Source organism: Bombina bombina, chromosome 8 (genome assembly GCF_027579735.1).
Source record: "Bombina bombina isolate aBomBom1 chromosome 8, aBomBom1.pri, whole genome shotgun sequence".
NCBI classification, from domain to species: Eukaryota; Metazoa; Chordata; class Amphibia; order Anura; family Bombinatoridae; genus Bombina; species Bombina bombina.
In genome coordinates this window covers 22,437,345-22,455,472 of record NC_069506.1, presented here as the reverse complement: position 1 = coordinate 22,455,472, position 18,128 = coordinate 22,437,345, and the positions used below count along the sequence as shown (strand labels likewise).

At 40.6% G+C, this 18,128-nt stretch overlaps 1 protein-coding gene across 1 annotated transcript in view; it reads right to left on the bottom strand.

The window, feature by feature from the left end:
* The window catches only part of EPHA8 (EPH receptor A8), a 261,148-nt gene that overhangs the window by 21,004 nt on the left and 222,016 nt on the right, over positions 1-18,128 (bottom strand). The window contains 6 exon segments of the mRNA XM_053690913.1: positions 3,502-3,687; positions 6,491-6,616; positions 7,275-7,342; positions 10,101-10,197; positions 15,466-15,628; positions 15,805-15,929. Coding sequence (XP_053546888.1) covers positions 3,502-3,687; positions 6,491-6,616; positions 7,275-7,342; positions 10,101-10,197; positions 15,466-15,628; positions 15,805-15,929 — 765 coding nt within the window.

Genomic DNA, 18,128 nt, shown 5'->3' with positions numbered 1-18,128 from the left:
CCTTTCAACAAGCAGACTCCCACACGGAGATGCTGTTAACCTTCCTACGATCTCACGGATGGAAGGTGAATTTGGAAAAGAGTTCCTTAATTCCAACTACAAGGGTAGTTTTCTTGGGAACCATAATAGATTCCCTATCAATGAAGATTTTTCTGACAGATTTTCGATTCTTGTCTAGTGTTTCAGTCCTCTCCTTGGTCCTCAGTGGCTCAATGTATTGAGGTAATCAGTCTGCTATAGCGGCCATGGACATCATTCCGTTTGCCCGTTTCCACCTCAGACCTCTGCAGTTATGCATGGCTTACATCAACCATCAGGGGGGAACTCTGAGTTCCTTGGCCATGACAGAGGTAACTAAGATTATTCAGTGAGCAGAGACCCACAACTGCTGTCTGTCTGCTATCCACATTCCGGCAGTGGACAATTGGGAAGCGGATATTCTGAGCAGACAGACCTTTCACCCGAGAAAGTGGGAACTCCATCTGGATGTGTTTTCCAGCTTGATTCTCAAATGGGGACAGCCGGAACTGGATCTCATGGCATCTCAGCAGAATTCCAAGCTCCTGAGGTACGGGTCAAGGTCAAGGGATCCTCAGGCTGTACTGATAGACGCTGTGGCGGTACCTTGGAATTTCAGTCTCACATACAAATTTTCCCCGTTCGCTCTACTTCCTCGGGTCATTGCTCGAATCTAACAGGAGAGGGCGTTGGTGATCCTCATCGCACTGGCATGGCCTTGCAGTATCTGGTATGCAGACCTAGTGGAGATGTCATCTCTTCTGCCTTGGAGACTTCCATTGAGGAAGGGCCATCTACTTCAAGGGCCCTTCCTTCATCCAAATCAAGTTTCTCTGAAGCTGACTGCTTGGAGATTGAATGCTTAATTTTATCTAAGCGTGGTTTTTCTGAGTCGGTCATTGAGACCATTATTCAGACTCGTAAGCCTGTGACTAGACCATAATATATGTTGTAAATATATGCATTGGTGTGAATCCAAGGGCTTCTCTTGGAGTAGAGTTTGGATTCCTAGAATTTTGTCCTTTCTCCAAGAGGGGTTGGAGAAGGGATATCGGCAAGCTCCTTAAAGGGGCAAATATCTGCCTTGTCTATTTTGTTACATAAACGTCTGGCGGATGTACCAGACGTACAATCATTCTGTCAGGCCTTGATCAGGATCAGGCCTGTGTTTAAGCCGGTTACTCCTCCCTGGAGTCTTAACCTTGTTCTTAAAGTTCTTCAACAGGCTCCGTTTGAGCCTATGCCTTCCTTAGATACTAAATTGCTATCTTGGAAAGTTTTGTTTCTTGTTGCTATTTCATCTGCTTGTAGAGTTTCAGAGCTCTCAGCATTACAGTATGAGTCTCCTTACCTTACTTTTCATTTGGATAAGGTAGTTTTGCGTACTAAGTTAGGGTTTCTCCCTAAAGTGGTTTCAGATCAGAACATTAATCAGGAGATTGTTTTTCCTTCTTTATGTCCTAACCCTTCTTCTCATAAGAAACGTCTGTTGCACAACCTAGACGTGGTACATGCTTTGAAATTCTATTTACAGGCGACTAAGGATTTTCGCCAGTCATCTGCTCTGTTTGTGGTTTTCTCTGGGAAACATAAGGGGCAGAAAGCTACGGCTATTTCTCTTTCCTTGTGGCTGAAGAGCATCATTCGTTTTGCCTATGAAACTGCTGGACAGCAGCCTCCTGAGAGAGTTACAGCTCATTCTACGAGGGCTGTTTCCTCCTCCTGGGAATTCAAAAATGAAGCTTCTGTGAAACAGATTTGCAAGGCTGAAACTTGGTCCTCTCTACTCACTTTTTCAAAATTCTATAAATTTGACACTTTTGCCTCGGCTGAGGCTTCCTTTGGGAGAAAGGTTCTTCAAGCAGTGGTGCCTTCTGTTTAGGTTCCCTGTATTGTCCCTCCCTTATCATCTGTGTCCTCTAGCTTGGATATTGATTCCCAATAGTAATTAGATGATCCGCTGACTAACCGTGTCATTAGAAAGAAAACAAAATTTATGCTTACCTGATAAGTTTATTTATTTCTTGACACAGTGAGTCCACGGCCCTCCCTGTTTTTTAAGACAGGTTTTTTTCTTAAGTTATAAACCTCAGGCACCTCTGCACCTTGTTGCTTCCTTTCTTCCCTTTTACTTCGGTCGAATGACTGTGGTGGGAAGAAAGGGAGGTGATATTTATGTTTTGCTGTGGTGCTCTTTCCCGCCTCCTGCTGGGCAGGAGTGATATTCCCAATAGTAATTAGATGATCCGTGGACTCACTGTGTCAAAAAAGAAATAAATTTATCAGGTAAGAATACATTTTGTTTTCTACATATCAGCTTTGTAAAGACCTGCATTCAAAATCATTTTTTTTTCTGAGCAATTAAACTATACATTTTAAAAAAAATATTTGGAGCTTGTTTTATTTCAGAACAGTCAAGAGATGTACCTTATGGAAAGAATGGTTACCTGCTGTGGGCAAATAGACCTTGCATATATTCTAGGTGTTGTGACCTAGATGCTGATGGAAAAAGATAAGCTGGATTATCAGAACTTTAACAGCCAATCAGAAAATGTGATGAGCCTTTCTTCCCATCCCTATTAGTCCACTTTGTTAAAAACATCTATAAATCTATATATAGGTTTCCACTAATGTCATTCTATGCCATGGTGGAGTATTGGAAGGCCTTTTACAGGGCTTATATACATTAATAGAGTTTACCCCAAGGGCTGCAGAGAACTGCCTATACTGAGCAGGAAAAAGCTGGTGAACCAATCGGCAGTGGTAGTTGCATGACCCCACCAATCAAAGGCTGCGTTCTGCTTGGGAGCTATCATGCTTGTGGCTCTTGAAAGGTACTTTAACTGTTTGGTTAACCCATTTACAGGGGGTAAACGCATAGTGTTCCACAGCAAGTAGTGGAAATATCAAATTCTTAAATGAATGAGTATGTAATATTTCCCACTGCGGTGTCCTTTTAAGATACTGATAGGGGAGAATGAGCCAATCCCCACACAGATTTCCCAAGTATGACGTTTGCTCATTGCCTGGGAGTTAGGGAAGCGGAGACCCTTCGCCTCTTATCTTTTCTACTCCTCCTCCAGTGGTACAAAATCGTCCAATGAGAAAAATATGAGGACATAAGCAATGGAAATATGTGTGCACATAGAGTCACTTCCTCATTTGTATAGAATCATGTGATCACCTCCATAGAAAAAGATTTGCTCCTTTTGCCGCTCTGCGGGGCACCATATCTACAGTCACAGATTTTTCTTCTTTGTGTGCTTTTCTCCTCTTTTTCCCTTTAAATTATAGATGAGCAAAACATTATACTGAAAACTGGGACCTGAGGAACCAGACCCCAAACTAATATGCATGAAAATAATATTGAGTAATAAATCCACAGTAAAATGTAATGGTTTGATGTCTTATCTCTTTGGTACTTTTTCATAGTGAATTTTAAAAATGCAACTAGGCTTTAAAATCCAATGTCATGGTACAAACCTCTTGTGACGACACCCTCCAAGTGAATGACATTTGGGTGGTCAAACTGGGCCATGATACTGGCTTCACTCAAGAAATCTCGCCTCTGCTTCTCACTGTAACCAGCTTTTAAAGTTTTAATAGCGACTGGAATCTCGCGCTTCCCAGGCAGCTTCAGACGTCCGTAGCAAACTTCTCCAAACTCTCCTGCACAGAAAAGGGAGAAACATGAGGTACTAAAAACACATATACATATATATACCACAATAAATAATGAATTCTGTATCTAAATCCAGCGAGTGCAGTCCTTCATTGAAACAGACTATAAATATATAGGGGCCTATTTTTTAAAGGTCTTGCGGACCTGATCTGACAGTGCGGATCAGGTCCGCAAGACCTCACTTAATGAGGAGAGCAATATGCTCTCCGCATTTAACATTGCACCAGCAGCTCACAAGAGCTGCTGGTGCAACGCCGCCCCCTGCTGACTCGCGGCCAATCGGCCGCCAGCAGGGAGGTGTCAATCAACCCGATCGTACTCGATCGGGTTGATTTCCGGTGATTCCTGTCCGCCTCATCAGAGCAGACGGACAGGGTTATGGAGCAGCGGTCTTTAGACCGCTGCTTCATAACTGGTGTTTCTGGCGAGTCTGAAGACTCGCCAGAAACACGGGCCCACAAGTTCCGTTCGGAGCTTGATAAATGGGCCCCATAGTATATATACATAAAAAAGTTACATGATCCTAACTGATATTTTTTTAAGAATGTACAGAAAAAGACAAAACTTAATATATCATGTTACGTATGTAAGAGAAAAATCTAGGGCACCGTAGCTATAAAAACTCAGGCATAATACTGTATCTATCAGGCAGAAAGTGCTCTGATTCTTATGGGGCTGGTTATTTAAGATTTGGAGAATTATCTTGTGCTCCTCTCTGTCCTCAGGCTTATCCTACTCCTGAACCTGGGAGTGTGCTGCTGATAAAGTGAGTGAATGGCAGGTTGTACTTGTGTGCTGCTGATGAAGGGAGTGAATGACAGGATGTGTGCTGCTGATAATGTGAGTGAATGGTAGGTTGTGTGCTGCTGATGAAGTGAGTAAATGGTAAGTTGTAGACTGCTGATAACGTGAGTGAATGACAGGTTGTGTGCTGCTAATAAAGTGAGTAAATGACAGGTTGTATGCTGCTGATAAAGTGAGTGAATGGTAGGTTGTGTGCTGCTGATAAAGTGAGTGAATGATAGGGTGTGTGCTGCTGATAAAGTGAGTGAATGGCAGGTTGTATAATGCTGATAAAGTGAGTGAATGACAGGTTGTATGCCACTGATAAAGTGAGTGATTGGCAGGTTGTATAACACTGAAAAAGTGAGTGAATAGCAGGTTGTGTGCTGCTGATCATGTGTGTAGCTAGTTGACAAGCTGAGTGCTGTTAATAGGGGGTGACTCACTGCTGATCATGAGTGTAGCTAGTTGACAAGCTGAGTGCTGTTAATAGGGGGTGACTCACTGCTGATCATGAGTGTAGCTAGTTGACAAGCTGAGTGCTGTTAATAGGGGGTAACTCACTGCTGATCATGTGTGTAGCTAGTTGACAAGCTGAGTGCTGTTAATAGGGGTGACTCACTGCTGATCATGTGTGTAGCTAGTTGTCAAGCTGAGTGCTGTTAATAGGGGTGACTCACTGCTGATCATGTGTGTAGCTAGTTGACAAGCTGAGTGCTGTTAATAGGGGGTGACTCACTGCTGATCATGAGTGTAGCTAGTTGACAAGCTGAGTGCTGTTAATAGGGGGTGACTCACTGCTGATCATGAGTGTAGCTAGTTGACAAGCTGAGTGCTGTTAATAGGGGGTGACTCACTGCTGATCATGAGTGTAGCTAGTTGACAAGCTGAGTGCTGTTAATAGGGGGTGACTCACTGCTGATCATGAGTGTAGCTAGTTGACAAGCTGAGTGCTGTTAATAGGGGGTGACTCACTGCTGATCATGAGTGTAGCTAGTTGACAAGTTGAGTGCTGTTAATAGGGGGTGACTCACTGCTGATCATGAGTGTAGCTAGTTGACAAGCTGAGTGCTGTTAATAGGGGGTGACTCACTGCTGATCATGAGTGTAGCTAGTTGACAAGCTGAGTGCTGTTAATAGGGGGTGACTCACTGCTGATCATGAGTGTAGCTAGTTGACAAGCTGAGTGCTGTTAATAGGGGGTGACTCACTGCTGATCATGAGTGTAGCTAGTTGACAAGCTGAGTGCTGTTAATAGGGGGTGACTCACTGCTGATCATGTGTGTAGCTAGTTGACAAGCTGAGTGCTGTTAATAGGGGGTGACTGACTGCTGATCATGTGTGTAGCTAGTTGACAAGCTGAGTGCTGTTAATAGGGGGGTAACTCACTGCTGATCATGTGTGTAGCTAGTTGACAAGCTGAGTGCTGTTAATAGGGGGTAACTCACTGCTGATCATGAGTGTAGCTAGTTGACAAGCTGAGTGCTGTTAATAGGGGGTGACTCACTGCTGATCATGAGTGTAGCTAGTTGACAAGCTGAGTGCTGTTAATAGGGGGTGACTCACTGCTGATCATGAGTGTAGCTAGTTGACAAGCTGAGTGCTGTTAATAGGGGGTGACTCACTGCTGATCATGAGTGTAGCTAGTTGACAAGCTGAGTGCTGTTAATAGGGGGTGACTCACTGCTGATCATGAGTGTAGCTAGTTGACAAGCTGAGTGCTGTTAATAGGGGGTGACTCACTGCTGATCATGTGTGTAGCTAGTTGACAAGCTGAGTGCTGTTAATAGGGGGTAACTCACTGCTGATCATGTGTGTAGCTAGTTGACAAGCTGAGTGCTGTTAATAGGGGGTAACTCACTGCTGATCATGTGTGTAGCTGACATGTTGCGTGCTCTTGATCACACAAGTGGTTGATAGGCTGTTAGGTGTGTAGGTGTGTGAACATTTATAAGACAATGTAGTTCTTTAGTGACCTTTCTTGCATCATGAAAAAAGGACACTGACCTGAGCCAATGATCTTTTCGATCTTGATTCTGGAAGCCTCAATCTCTCGAGCAAATTCATGTACTGCCTGACACGGGTCCTCATACGTGTGTGGATCAACATAGAACTTAGACTCGGCAAAGGTAACTGTAAAATACACCAAACAGATTGCGTCAGTTCTTACCAAGCACATTCCTTTCTATTTATTTATTTATGTGGCACTCGTTACTGTTTATTACAAATAAAACGTGGGTACTGCAGCAGTTTAAAGGGAAACTGTCTGATCCATGAAACCCAAAATTTCTATTCATGAATCAGACAGAGCATACAATTTAAAAAAAAGGTTTCCAATTTACTTCTATTATCAACTTTGCTTCCTTCTCTTGTTATTCTTTGTTGAAGAGATATCTAGATAGGTAGCGTGCACAAGTCTTGAGCACTAAATGAAAGGAAATAGCGTTGCCATCTAGCGATCTTGCTAATGTATAACGTTGTAAAACTGCTGCCATATAGTGCCGCAGACATGTGCACTCTCCTGAGCTTATCTTCCTGCTTTTCAACAAAGGATAACAAGAAAACAAAGAAACCTTGATAACAGAAGTAAATTGAAAAGTTGTTTAAAAATCTAAATCGTTAAATAAAAAGTTTGTGTTTCACATCCCTTTAAATCTTGCCTTTAAAGGTTATTTATCCCTAGCTGGGGATCTTTAATGGCTCCCATGGTTGGCGCAGCCCAGGCTTTCCCAGTAAGACCACACAACACTATCAGTAGAAAGTGTGAGCTTTGTGCTTATTTGAAACTCACTCTGTCCATTCTGATAATGCATTTTCTCTTCATCGGAGTCCTGGAACGCTTTGCTGTATCCACAGTGTCTGCAGAGGAAATGATGAACATTAAACCCTCTAAAGCAAACACCTAACCGGCTTGTGTTTACCTGCGCTACACAGCAGGCACATGCACATATGATCTACAATACATATCATTGGTATATATAGAAATGCTGACTCAGTGAACTGTAGTCAGCTGTTGTGGGTAGTGAGTTATACTCAAGCTGTGAGAAGGATATCCAGCAGCAGCGTAGAGACCGCTTACTAATAATACAAATGGCAGACACTTTATTGGGAACTTCTAGACAACATATTGCCACTATGTAACCTATGACGTTTGCTACTATGTGCAGCAGTCAGCATACTTGCTGTAGGCCTCTCTGTGTTTGCAGGACCTACAAGCTCTGCTTTAGATTCTGTACTGCTGCTTTTAGACTTGTGCATCTCAATGTTGAGGTCAGAAATAAATTATTTAACCTCTTACACACAAACCACACCTCTGTCCTGAACCCATAAAATAAAAACCACTGCTGCACAACCTTTTCTGTGCAAGTTAGCCCTAACTGCAAATGCCAGTGTACTTAACCTAAATGATGGCTCCCAATGCACTTAAGTCTAACCGTGAACACCCTAAAGCCCACAACACAAGTTAATAACCAGTATGCAGATCCCATGAGGGGTACGTTGAGGGACTGTTGAGTTTGCACGGAGGGGGTTTGGGATAGGAGCTTTCACAGTCAGGCTGGAAATGTCTGGTTAGTTATAGTCAGAGTTAACTTGTGCTGCAGGGGTGTGGGGACCTCATTATCAAGGTTAACTTGCGGTGGGGGTGGCACTTAGGGTTATCTTACCATGGGGATTTTAGGGTGCAGGTGGCAACGGTTAATTGTCCTGGTGTAACAAAATACAGTATTACATCATGTTTAGTGTTAAAATAGTCTCTGAAGGACAAACTGACCTCTCTCTGTAAATTTACTCACACAATTTAACTTATACCCATATTAAAATTTACACTGGGACTTATAGTTAGGGTTAACTTGCATTGGGAAAATCAGGAAAGCATGGATAGGGTTAAGTGAAGTGGTGAGAGTTTATTATTGTTAGTGCGATAATGTTTATAGGTTATAAGGCTGTTACTTACAGCTGTGCTCATAAGTTTACATACCCTGGCAGAATTTATGATTTTTTGGCCATTTTTCAGAGAATATGAATGATAACACAAAAACTTTTCTTTCACTCATGGTTAGTGTTTGGCTGAAGGAATTGAGAATGCAAATCAGCAGTGTTCAAACTCTAATCAAGAAGTAAAAAATGAGGTGTTCTGTTTGATAACATACTGCATTCATCTTGCCATCAATTCATCCCCAAAACATCAGCAATCCACCTCCGTGTTTCACAGTAGGAATGGTGTACCTTTCATCATAGGCCTTGTTGACTCCTCTCCAAATGTAGCGTTTATGGTTGTGGCCAAAAAGCTCAATTTTGGTCTCATCACTCCAAATGACTTTGTGCCAGAAGGTTTGAGGCTTGTCTCTGTGCTGTTTGGCGTATTGTAAGTGGGATACTTTGTAGCATTTGCTTAGTAATGGCTTTCTTCTGGCGACTCGACCATGCAGCCCATCTTTCTTCAAGTGCCTCCTTATTGTGCATCTTGAAACAGCCACACCGCATGTCCTGTATTTCACCTGAAGTTATTTGTGGGTTTGCCTTTGCATCACAAACAATTTTCCTGGCAGTTGTGGCTGACATTTTAGTTGGTCTACCTGACCGTGGTTCGGTTTCAACAGAACCCCTCATTTTCCACTTCTTTATTAGAGTTTGAACACTGCTGATTTGAATTCTCAATTCCTTGGATATCTTTTTATATCCCTTTCCTGTTTTATACAGTTCAACAACCTTTTCCCGCAGATCCTTTGACAATTCTTTTGCTTTCCCCATGACTCAGAATCCAGAATCATCAGTGCAGCACTGGATGAAAGATGCAAGGATCTGTAAGGAGTCCAGAAACTCATTGACCTTTTATACACACACACTAATTACAAGAAAACAGATCACAGGTGAAGATGGTTACCTTTAATAGACATTCAAACCCCTTTGTGTCAACTTGTGTGCATGTTATAAGGCCAAAATCACCAGGGTATGTAAACGTTTGAAAAGGGTCATTTGGGTAGTTTCTGTTGTCATTATGATTTAAAAAGAGTAAACACAGTTGATTGATAATAAATGGCTTGAGCCAAACACTAAACATGAGTGAAAGAAACGTTTTTGTGTTATCTTTCATATTCTCTTAAAAATGGCCAAGAAATCATAAATTCTGCCAGGGTATGTAAACCTATGAGCACAACTGTATGTAACTTAGGTACCCGCATAGTAACAGCTAGGGTCAGAAAAGCCATCTAATACCACTGCAGTTTAGTGAGCCGCAAGAAAAGCGATGTCAGAACCTATACTTTATGTGCTGCAGCCACTAATATAAGGTCTGGTCGATTTGTTTAGATGTAACCGCCAACATACTGTACATAATATATTCATCCTAAACAAAATATTTTTTTATTATTTTAGCTAATAAATAAAAAAAACAATAACAATAACAATAATACAATAATTTTTTGCTAATGGATTTGCTAATGGATATTGTTCATTGCAATATGATTGTGATCTAGATGTTTTATATCAGCAGTATTTGCATACACTGAATTAGGAAAATAAGTGTATCTAAAAAATCTACATTCTCGATTTCAGTCTACTATTTTCTATGTAAAACCCTTTAAGCATTGAGCGATATAAGCATGACTTTCTGCACCTTTTCTTGCATATGAGGACAGTGAGAAGGGTGACGAGGCCAGTGATCAGGGCCAGACAGATCCACACAATCGTCATTGTGTCGTATCGCAGAACCACTGAAAAATAAAAAATAATATTAGACAAAAGAGAAGGAAACTAAAGATCTGTAACAAATCTTAGCGGTGAACACTGCAGGTGTCCCCTGCATACACCAAGGACACCAGACTCCTTTCATACTTTACACAAAGCCATCTCAATTTAATCAAATTAAAATCAAGCTGTCACACGCGAACGATCTGACAGTTAAAAGGAAAAAACTAATTACTAAAACGGGCCTTTTGATCCATTTCTAGTTTGGGCCCTTTCTGAACATGTTTAACTGTTGTCAGTTGTACTAATATGGGTTTGATTCCAATTCTGTGGCAATTATTTATTTCAGAACCAGTAAATACTGGCACCTTTATCAAAAACAATTGTGACTCAAACGTAATCACAACCCAGGAGATATTCAGTTTTTGTTATTATTTTCTATGAAACTGGAAATGTACTGTATCTCAGCTAGCTGCTAATTATCTCCTCTCACAGTTTATGCTATCAAAAAACACATCAAAAATACATTTAAAAGTATAGTTAGACTCATATTAACACTATCTAATAAAAATTATTTTAAAAACACATTGCACAAAAACGTTATAAAGGCTCAAAGATATGACATCTCAGGTGTTAGAAAAAAAGAAGGCTGCAAAGTTCTTTAACATAGAGATATACACATATTCTTATACATCTCTAAAAATGTATATGTATGTATATATAAATGTCTATATATGTGTACAGATGTATTTATTGATATACAGTATATACACATATAAACACATAAATACATATGAACAAATATATAAACATATATAAGGGCATGTGAGCATTTGCAGTTAAGTAGAGGAAAACGTTACATAATATTTATGCAATATTCATATTTAATAAAGGTTTTACCTATGTATTTACTGTAAATATTTCAGATTCCAATGTTTTGCACATAGCAGAATATGTTCTATGTATTTATAAATAGATATTAATATATACATTTGTATAAATTTATACCTATATATAATCATGTATGAGAAAGAGAGAGAGAGGTATAGATATATAGTGTACCAAATAAATACAACATATTTTTCTATGTGAAGAACATGGAATGTGAAATATTTATATTTTCCTGTTGGGTTAACGCACTTAAGAATATGCGTTCATGTTAGCGCGCGAGCAGGGTGTTAGGTTTTTTATCTGCTTTTTTTTGCGCCATTAACTTTATGGGGGAATAGGTCATCGCGCACATGATATCCTAAGTTCAACTTTTTAGGTGCATCGTGTTAGCACACGAGTGAAAACATTTTACTTTCGAGCGTGAGCGTTAAATAGTGCTCTACTTGTAATCTGGTCCTTTGGTTTAACATTACAATATAGAGAGTTGTTGCACTTTTTTACACAGATTTAAAACTGCATAACATTTATAGAAAGGCTACAAGAATAATACAGAGCAATGCAACCGCTTTAAAAATGTTCCAGCTGTATATTATGTAAGCTAACCCAAACTACATAATACAGCTGTAAAAAAGTGTCACTGCTCTTGTCACAGAGCGCACGAATAGCTAAACTGCAATATGGCGGCACCCAGTGTGAAGATCTGGAGCTTGGCCAACTGACACTAGCAAGGAGTTAAAACAAGAGAACAGCTCTAAAGAGACCTTTATGAAAAGTAATAAATACAATATCATAGTGACTAGTAATTGTCCTGATGATATTGCCCCCTGCAGCCACAACCTCAAGTTACACAGCACAGACTGATGGGAAGACAAATAATTTACATTTAAAATGCACAGAAGAGAGTGGTAAATGTCAGTGTGTGATAAAAGAAAAGCACGAGGACAGACGGACAGACGCATTAACAGCCTTTAAAAGTATCATTGCTGTAAATCACTGTGTGTTTATAAAAACATTTTATGAATCGGGTTGATACAATGGGGCCCCATGTTTCTGGCGAGCCTGCAGACTCGCCAGAAACAGCAGTTATGAAGCAGCGGTCACAAAGACCGCTGCTCCATAACCTGTCCGCCTGCTCTGAGCAGGCGGACAGACATCGCCGGAAATCAACCCGATTGAGTACGATCGGGTTGATTGACACCCCCCTGCTGGCGGCCCATTGGCCGCGAGTCTGCAGGGGGGCGGCGTTGCACCAGCAGCTCTTGTGAATACGGCAAACGTATTGCTCACCGTATTCAGCGAGGTCTGGCGGACCTGATCCGCCAGACTATGATAAATAGGTCCGTCAGACTATGATAAATAGGTCCGCCAGACTATGATAAATAGGTCCGCCAGACTATGATAAATAGGTCCGCCAGACTATGATAAATAGGTCCGTCAGACTATGATAAATAGGTCCGTCAGACTATGATAAATAGGTCCGTCAGACTATGATAAATAGGTCCGCCAGACTATGATAAATAGGTCCGTCAGACTATGATAAATAGGTCCGCCAGACTATGATAAATAGATCCGCCAGACTATGATAAATAGGTCCGCCAGACTATGATAAATAGGTCCGTCAGACTATGATAAATAGGTCCGCCAGACTATGATAAATAGGTCCGTCAGACTATGATAAATAGGTCCGCCAGACTATGATAAATAGGTCCGTCAGACTATGATAAATAGGTCCGTCAGACTATGATAAATAGGTCCGTCAGACTATGATAAATAGGTCCGCCAGACTATGATAAATAGGTCCGCCAGACTATGATAAATAGGTCCGCCAGACTATGATAAATAGGTCCGTCAGACTATGATAAATAGGTCCGCCAGACTATGATAAATAGGTCCGTCAGACTATGATAAATAGGTCCGCCAGACTATGATAAATAGATCCGCCAGACTATGATAAATAGGTCCGCCAGACTATGATAAATAGGTCCGTCAGACTATGATAAATAGGTCCGTCAGACTATGATAAATAGGTCCGTCAGACTATGATAAATAGGTCCGTCAGACTATGATAAATAGGTCCGTCAGACTATGATAAATAGGTCCGCCAGACTATGATAAATAGGTCCGCCAGACTATGATAAATAGGTCCGCCAGACTATGATAAATAGGTCCGTCAGACTATGATAAATAGGTCCGCCAGACTATGATAAATAGGTCCGTCAGACTATGATAAATAGGTCCGCCAGACTATGATAAATAGGTCCGTCAGACTATGATAAATAGGTCCGCCAGACTATGATAAATAGGTCCGTCAGACTATGATAAATAGGTCCGCCAGACTATGATAAATAGGTCCGTCAGACTATGATAAATAGGTCCGCCAGACTATGATAAATAGGTCCGTCAGACTATGATAAATAGGTCCGCCAGACTATGATAAATAGGTCCGTCAGACTATGATAAATAGAGTCCATAGAGGTGAATGGCAGACAGCACACAGCCCGCACAGGAAACAGAAGCAATAGGCAACAGCTGGCCCAGGGCTACAAGGCAGGGATCTCGTTTAAGGTTTGATGTGGATATGTGACTGAGAGAGGACTGCAGGGCAGGGGTCTATTGTGTGTTCCAGTGTATATTGCTGGGGCTACAGTTTCAGGGTTCTGATCTTATGTCTAATAACAGGGTTTGGATTCGATGTGGGAATTTAGCGTATAGCTCTTGTGTTAGTATATTACCAAAGCAGCTGCAGTGTCAGGATTCTGATCTTAAAGGGACAGTCAAGTCCAATTTTTTTTTTTCATGATTCAAATAGGGCATGTCATTTTAAACAACTTTCCAATTTACTTTTATCCCCAATTTTGCTTTGTTCTCTTGGTATTCTTAGTTGAAAGCTAAACCTAGGAGGTTCATATGCTAATTTCTTAGACCTTGAAGGCCGCCTCTAATCTGGATGCAATTTGACAGTTTTTCATCACTAGAAGGCATTATTTCATGTGTTTCATATAGATAACATTGAGCTCATGCACGTGAATTTACTGAGGAGTGAGCACTGATTAACTAAAATGCAAATCTGTCAAAAAACTAAAATAAGGGGGCAGTCTGCAGAAGCTTAGATACAAGGTAATTGTTGAGGTAAAAGGTGTATTAATATAACTGTGTTTGTTATGCAAAACTGGGGAATAAGCAATAAAGGGATTATCTATCTTTTAAAACAGCAAAAATTCTGGTGTTGACTGTCCCTTTAAATATGATGTGGGTATGTGGCTTACAGAAGCGTATAAGAAACCAGAGCCTAATATGTGTAAATGTAGCAATGCTGCAGACTCTGAGGTCTGATGTCTGTATGAGGCAGAGGGGCTGCTGGGTCAGGGTTCCATATTAGCTCTAATGTTGGTATGAGGCAGAGGGGCTGCAGGGTCAGGGTTCTATATTAGGTCTGATGTGAGTATGAGGCAGGGGGTTTGCTGGGTCAGGGTTCCGTATTAGGTCTGATGTAAGTATGAGGCAGAGGGGCTGCTGGGTCAAGGTTGCATTTTAGGTCTGATGTGGGTATGAGGCAGAGGGGCTGCTGGGTTAGGGTTCCATATTAGGTCTGATGTAAGTATGAGGCAGAAGAGCTGCTGGGTCAGGGTTCCATATTAGGTCTGATGTTGGTATGAGGCAGAGGGGCTGTTGTCTCAGGGTTCCATATTAGGTTTGATGTGGGTATGAGACAGAGGGACTGATGGGTCAGGGTTCCATATTAGGTCTGATGTTGGTATGAGGCAGAGGGGCTGCTGTCTCAGGGTTCCATATTAGGTTTCATGTGGGTATGAGGCAGAGGGGCTGCTGGGTTAGGGTTCCATATTAGATCTGATATAGGTAAAATTATAAGTTCCCACCAGAATAGGGCCCTCAATCTGAGTATTTGTCTGTAAAAGTTTGTCTTCTATTGTATTGTTTTTCCCTTGTACTTTCATCTTTGTACCCATGGGCAGCGCTGGGGAATCTGTTGGCGCTTTATAAATAAATAATAATAATAATAATAACAACGTGGCTAAAAGAGGGGCTGGCAATGTAGCTGCAGGTTCTGGGCTGATCTGAGTAATAGTCACAGTGCGACTGCAGTGTTGGGGTTCTAATCTTAATACGTCTGATATGGGTATGGGGCTGAAAGAGGAGTTGCAGGGCCAGAAGTTTGATCTGATGTAGAGTAATATGGATCTAAGATCTTATATAGATATGTGGCTGACAGGGGCTGCAAGTTCTAATCAGAAGTTAAATCATGGCTCCACCTACCCTATACACAGAGGGAAGAGAATAGAATTATATTGTTGACTACACAAAAAAATAACTAAAGAGCGTTTGTATTACTACTAAATAAAATAAATAACAGATGTTCCAGCTGTGTCACTGTGGTCACTTACTTGCTTTGCCAGTTTCCACCTCAAACGTCTGGCTAAACCTCCCAGAGCCAGCTGAGGTGCGAGCTCTAACCTGGAACATGTAACGCGTCGAGGGCTTGAGACCAGATATAACAGCCCTGGTTTCCTTGGCTTTGAGGGTGGAATAACTTTGCATCTCCTTATCCTGAGGACATAAATAAAAAAGGAAATCTATGCAGGGGCGACAAAAAGGTTTCTCAACAACTGTAACTATCTGTACAGACCATAAAAGCACTAATTATAACCACTAAAGTTATAACAAACACAGCTATTGTTAGTAAATTCTGGAGCACAGAGTTATTCTGAGATTCTTCTACTGACCTTCTCAAAGTACTTTATCTCATACTCTAGAATGATGCCATTTGGCTGCTCGGGTTCCTGCCACAGAAGGGTGACAGTGTTTTGGCTGGTTTTCTCCTTGCGGATTAGTATGACCTGTGAGGGGGCTAAGAGACAAGAGAAAAAGCTGGCATAAGATATAAGACAGGTGCTTGGCCTACAGGCTTCAATAGTACTGAACAAACGTTATATTAGACTTGATATCACCTTCAACAAGTACAGAACAATGTAGATCAGCTAGTTACAGACTTAATATTCCCACTAGCTATTTGCACATAATGAAATGATGTTTAAAAACTTAGCAACTTCATACTGCCTTATTAACCCCAAAGTATTTGTTCTCCTGGCTTTTTTCTGTCTTTTTTCTTGTCTTCCCCTGTCAAGCACATCTCTTTTCAACAATGCCCTTTAAAAAATCCATCTTGGGGCAAACCAGAAGGGTTTAAGCATAATTTTGCTTATATTTTTGTGGTACATAGTTGGTATCCTATTAGTGAATGCTGCTTTTAATCACTTTACACATCTGCATTCTATTGGCTTAGGCCAGGGCCACAAACCTTAAAACGACAGTCTACTCAAAATTAAACTATGATTTAGATAGGGTATGCCATTTTAAACATCTTTCCAATTTACTTTTATCATCCAATTTGCTTTGTTCCCTTCTCTGTTGAAAGCTCAACCTAGGTATGCTCACATGCTAATTTCAAAGCCCTTGAAGGCCGCCTCTTATCTCAGTGCATTTGACAGTTGTTCACAGTTAGACAGCACTAGTTCATGTGTGTATTATAGATAACATTGTGCTCACTTCCATTGAGTTATTTATGAGTCAGCACTGATTGGCTAAAATACACGTCTGTCAAAAGAACTGAGTTAAGGGACAGATTGCAGAGGCTTAGATACAAGGTAATCACAGAGGTAAAAAGTATATTAATATAATGGTGTTGGTTATGCAAAACTGGGAAATGGGTCATAAAAGTTTTATCTGTCTTTTTAAACAATAATCATTTTGGTGCGGACTGTCCCTTTAACTGTGCCTAATCTCACTCCTTTATGAAAAAACTCTATCTGTATCTGATTGATTCCACAAAAAAATGTCAGCTGGACTGGTGTTTGAATGGGAGAATCTGTATCTATCTGTTTATGGATTTATTTGTAAGAATTTCTTCTTGTTATGAAATATATAAATAAATAAAGAGAACAACGTGAACAACATAATGATTGTGATATTGAGAAACCACAAACATGAGTGCATCAAATAAAGAATATTAGTAGGTCCTCCACGATATTAAAGGGACATGAAACTTATTTTTATTTCATGATTCAGATATAGAAAACAACTTTCCAATTTACTTCTATTATCCAATTTGCTTAATTATCTTGGTGTCCTTTGTTGGAAATCATACACAGGCTGGCTCAGGAACTGAGAGCTAGCTGCTGATTGGTGGTTGTACATATATGCCTCCTGTCATTGGCCGACTGAGTGTTCAGTTAGTTCCTAGTGGTACATTGCTGCTGTACAATTGATAATAGGAGTAAATTAGAAAGTTGCATAAAATTGCATGTAATACCTGAATCACGAAAGAAAAAATGTGGGGTTAGTATCCCTTTAAGAAACAAGAAAAAAAGTTATTGACACAGAGTTGTTAAAATTCTTAAGAATAGCACTTAGAAATGATACTTGGACTGGGTAGTGGGCAGAGTTAAGGTGGTTTAAGGGTGTTGCTGGGAAATTTTTAGGTTGTCCTCATAGTCAAAACTTGTTTTTTTTAGGTAGTGATTATTGTAAGAAAACCAGTGGGACAGAGCTCCTATAATGGGATTATCCTGCAAAATACGGACATTTGGGAAGCTCTCATGTATACTGTAAAGATCCTGTAAAGATCCCCCTGGCAATAGAAAAAAACCTCTGATGACTTTTCAATGCCAGTATCTTTTAGCATTTATTTGCAATTTATTTGCGCTGCATAATACAGCTATAGCGAATCATGTCTGCTCGACATATAATAAATCAACCCCTGAGCGTCCATTTAAAGGGACAGTCTAGTCAAAATTAGACCTTCATGATTCAGATAGAGCAGCAATTTTAAGCAACTTTCTAACTTACTCCTATTATCAATTTTTCTTTGTTCTCTTGGTATCTTTATTTGAATGTAAGCTTAGGAGCCAGGCCATTTTTGGTTCAGTACCTGGGTAGCGCTTGCTGATTGGTGTCTATATTTAGACAACAAAGAGAAGGTACTACCCAGGTGCTGAATCAAAAATGGGCCAGCTCCTGAGCTTACATTCTTGCTTTTTAAATAAAGATA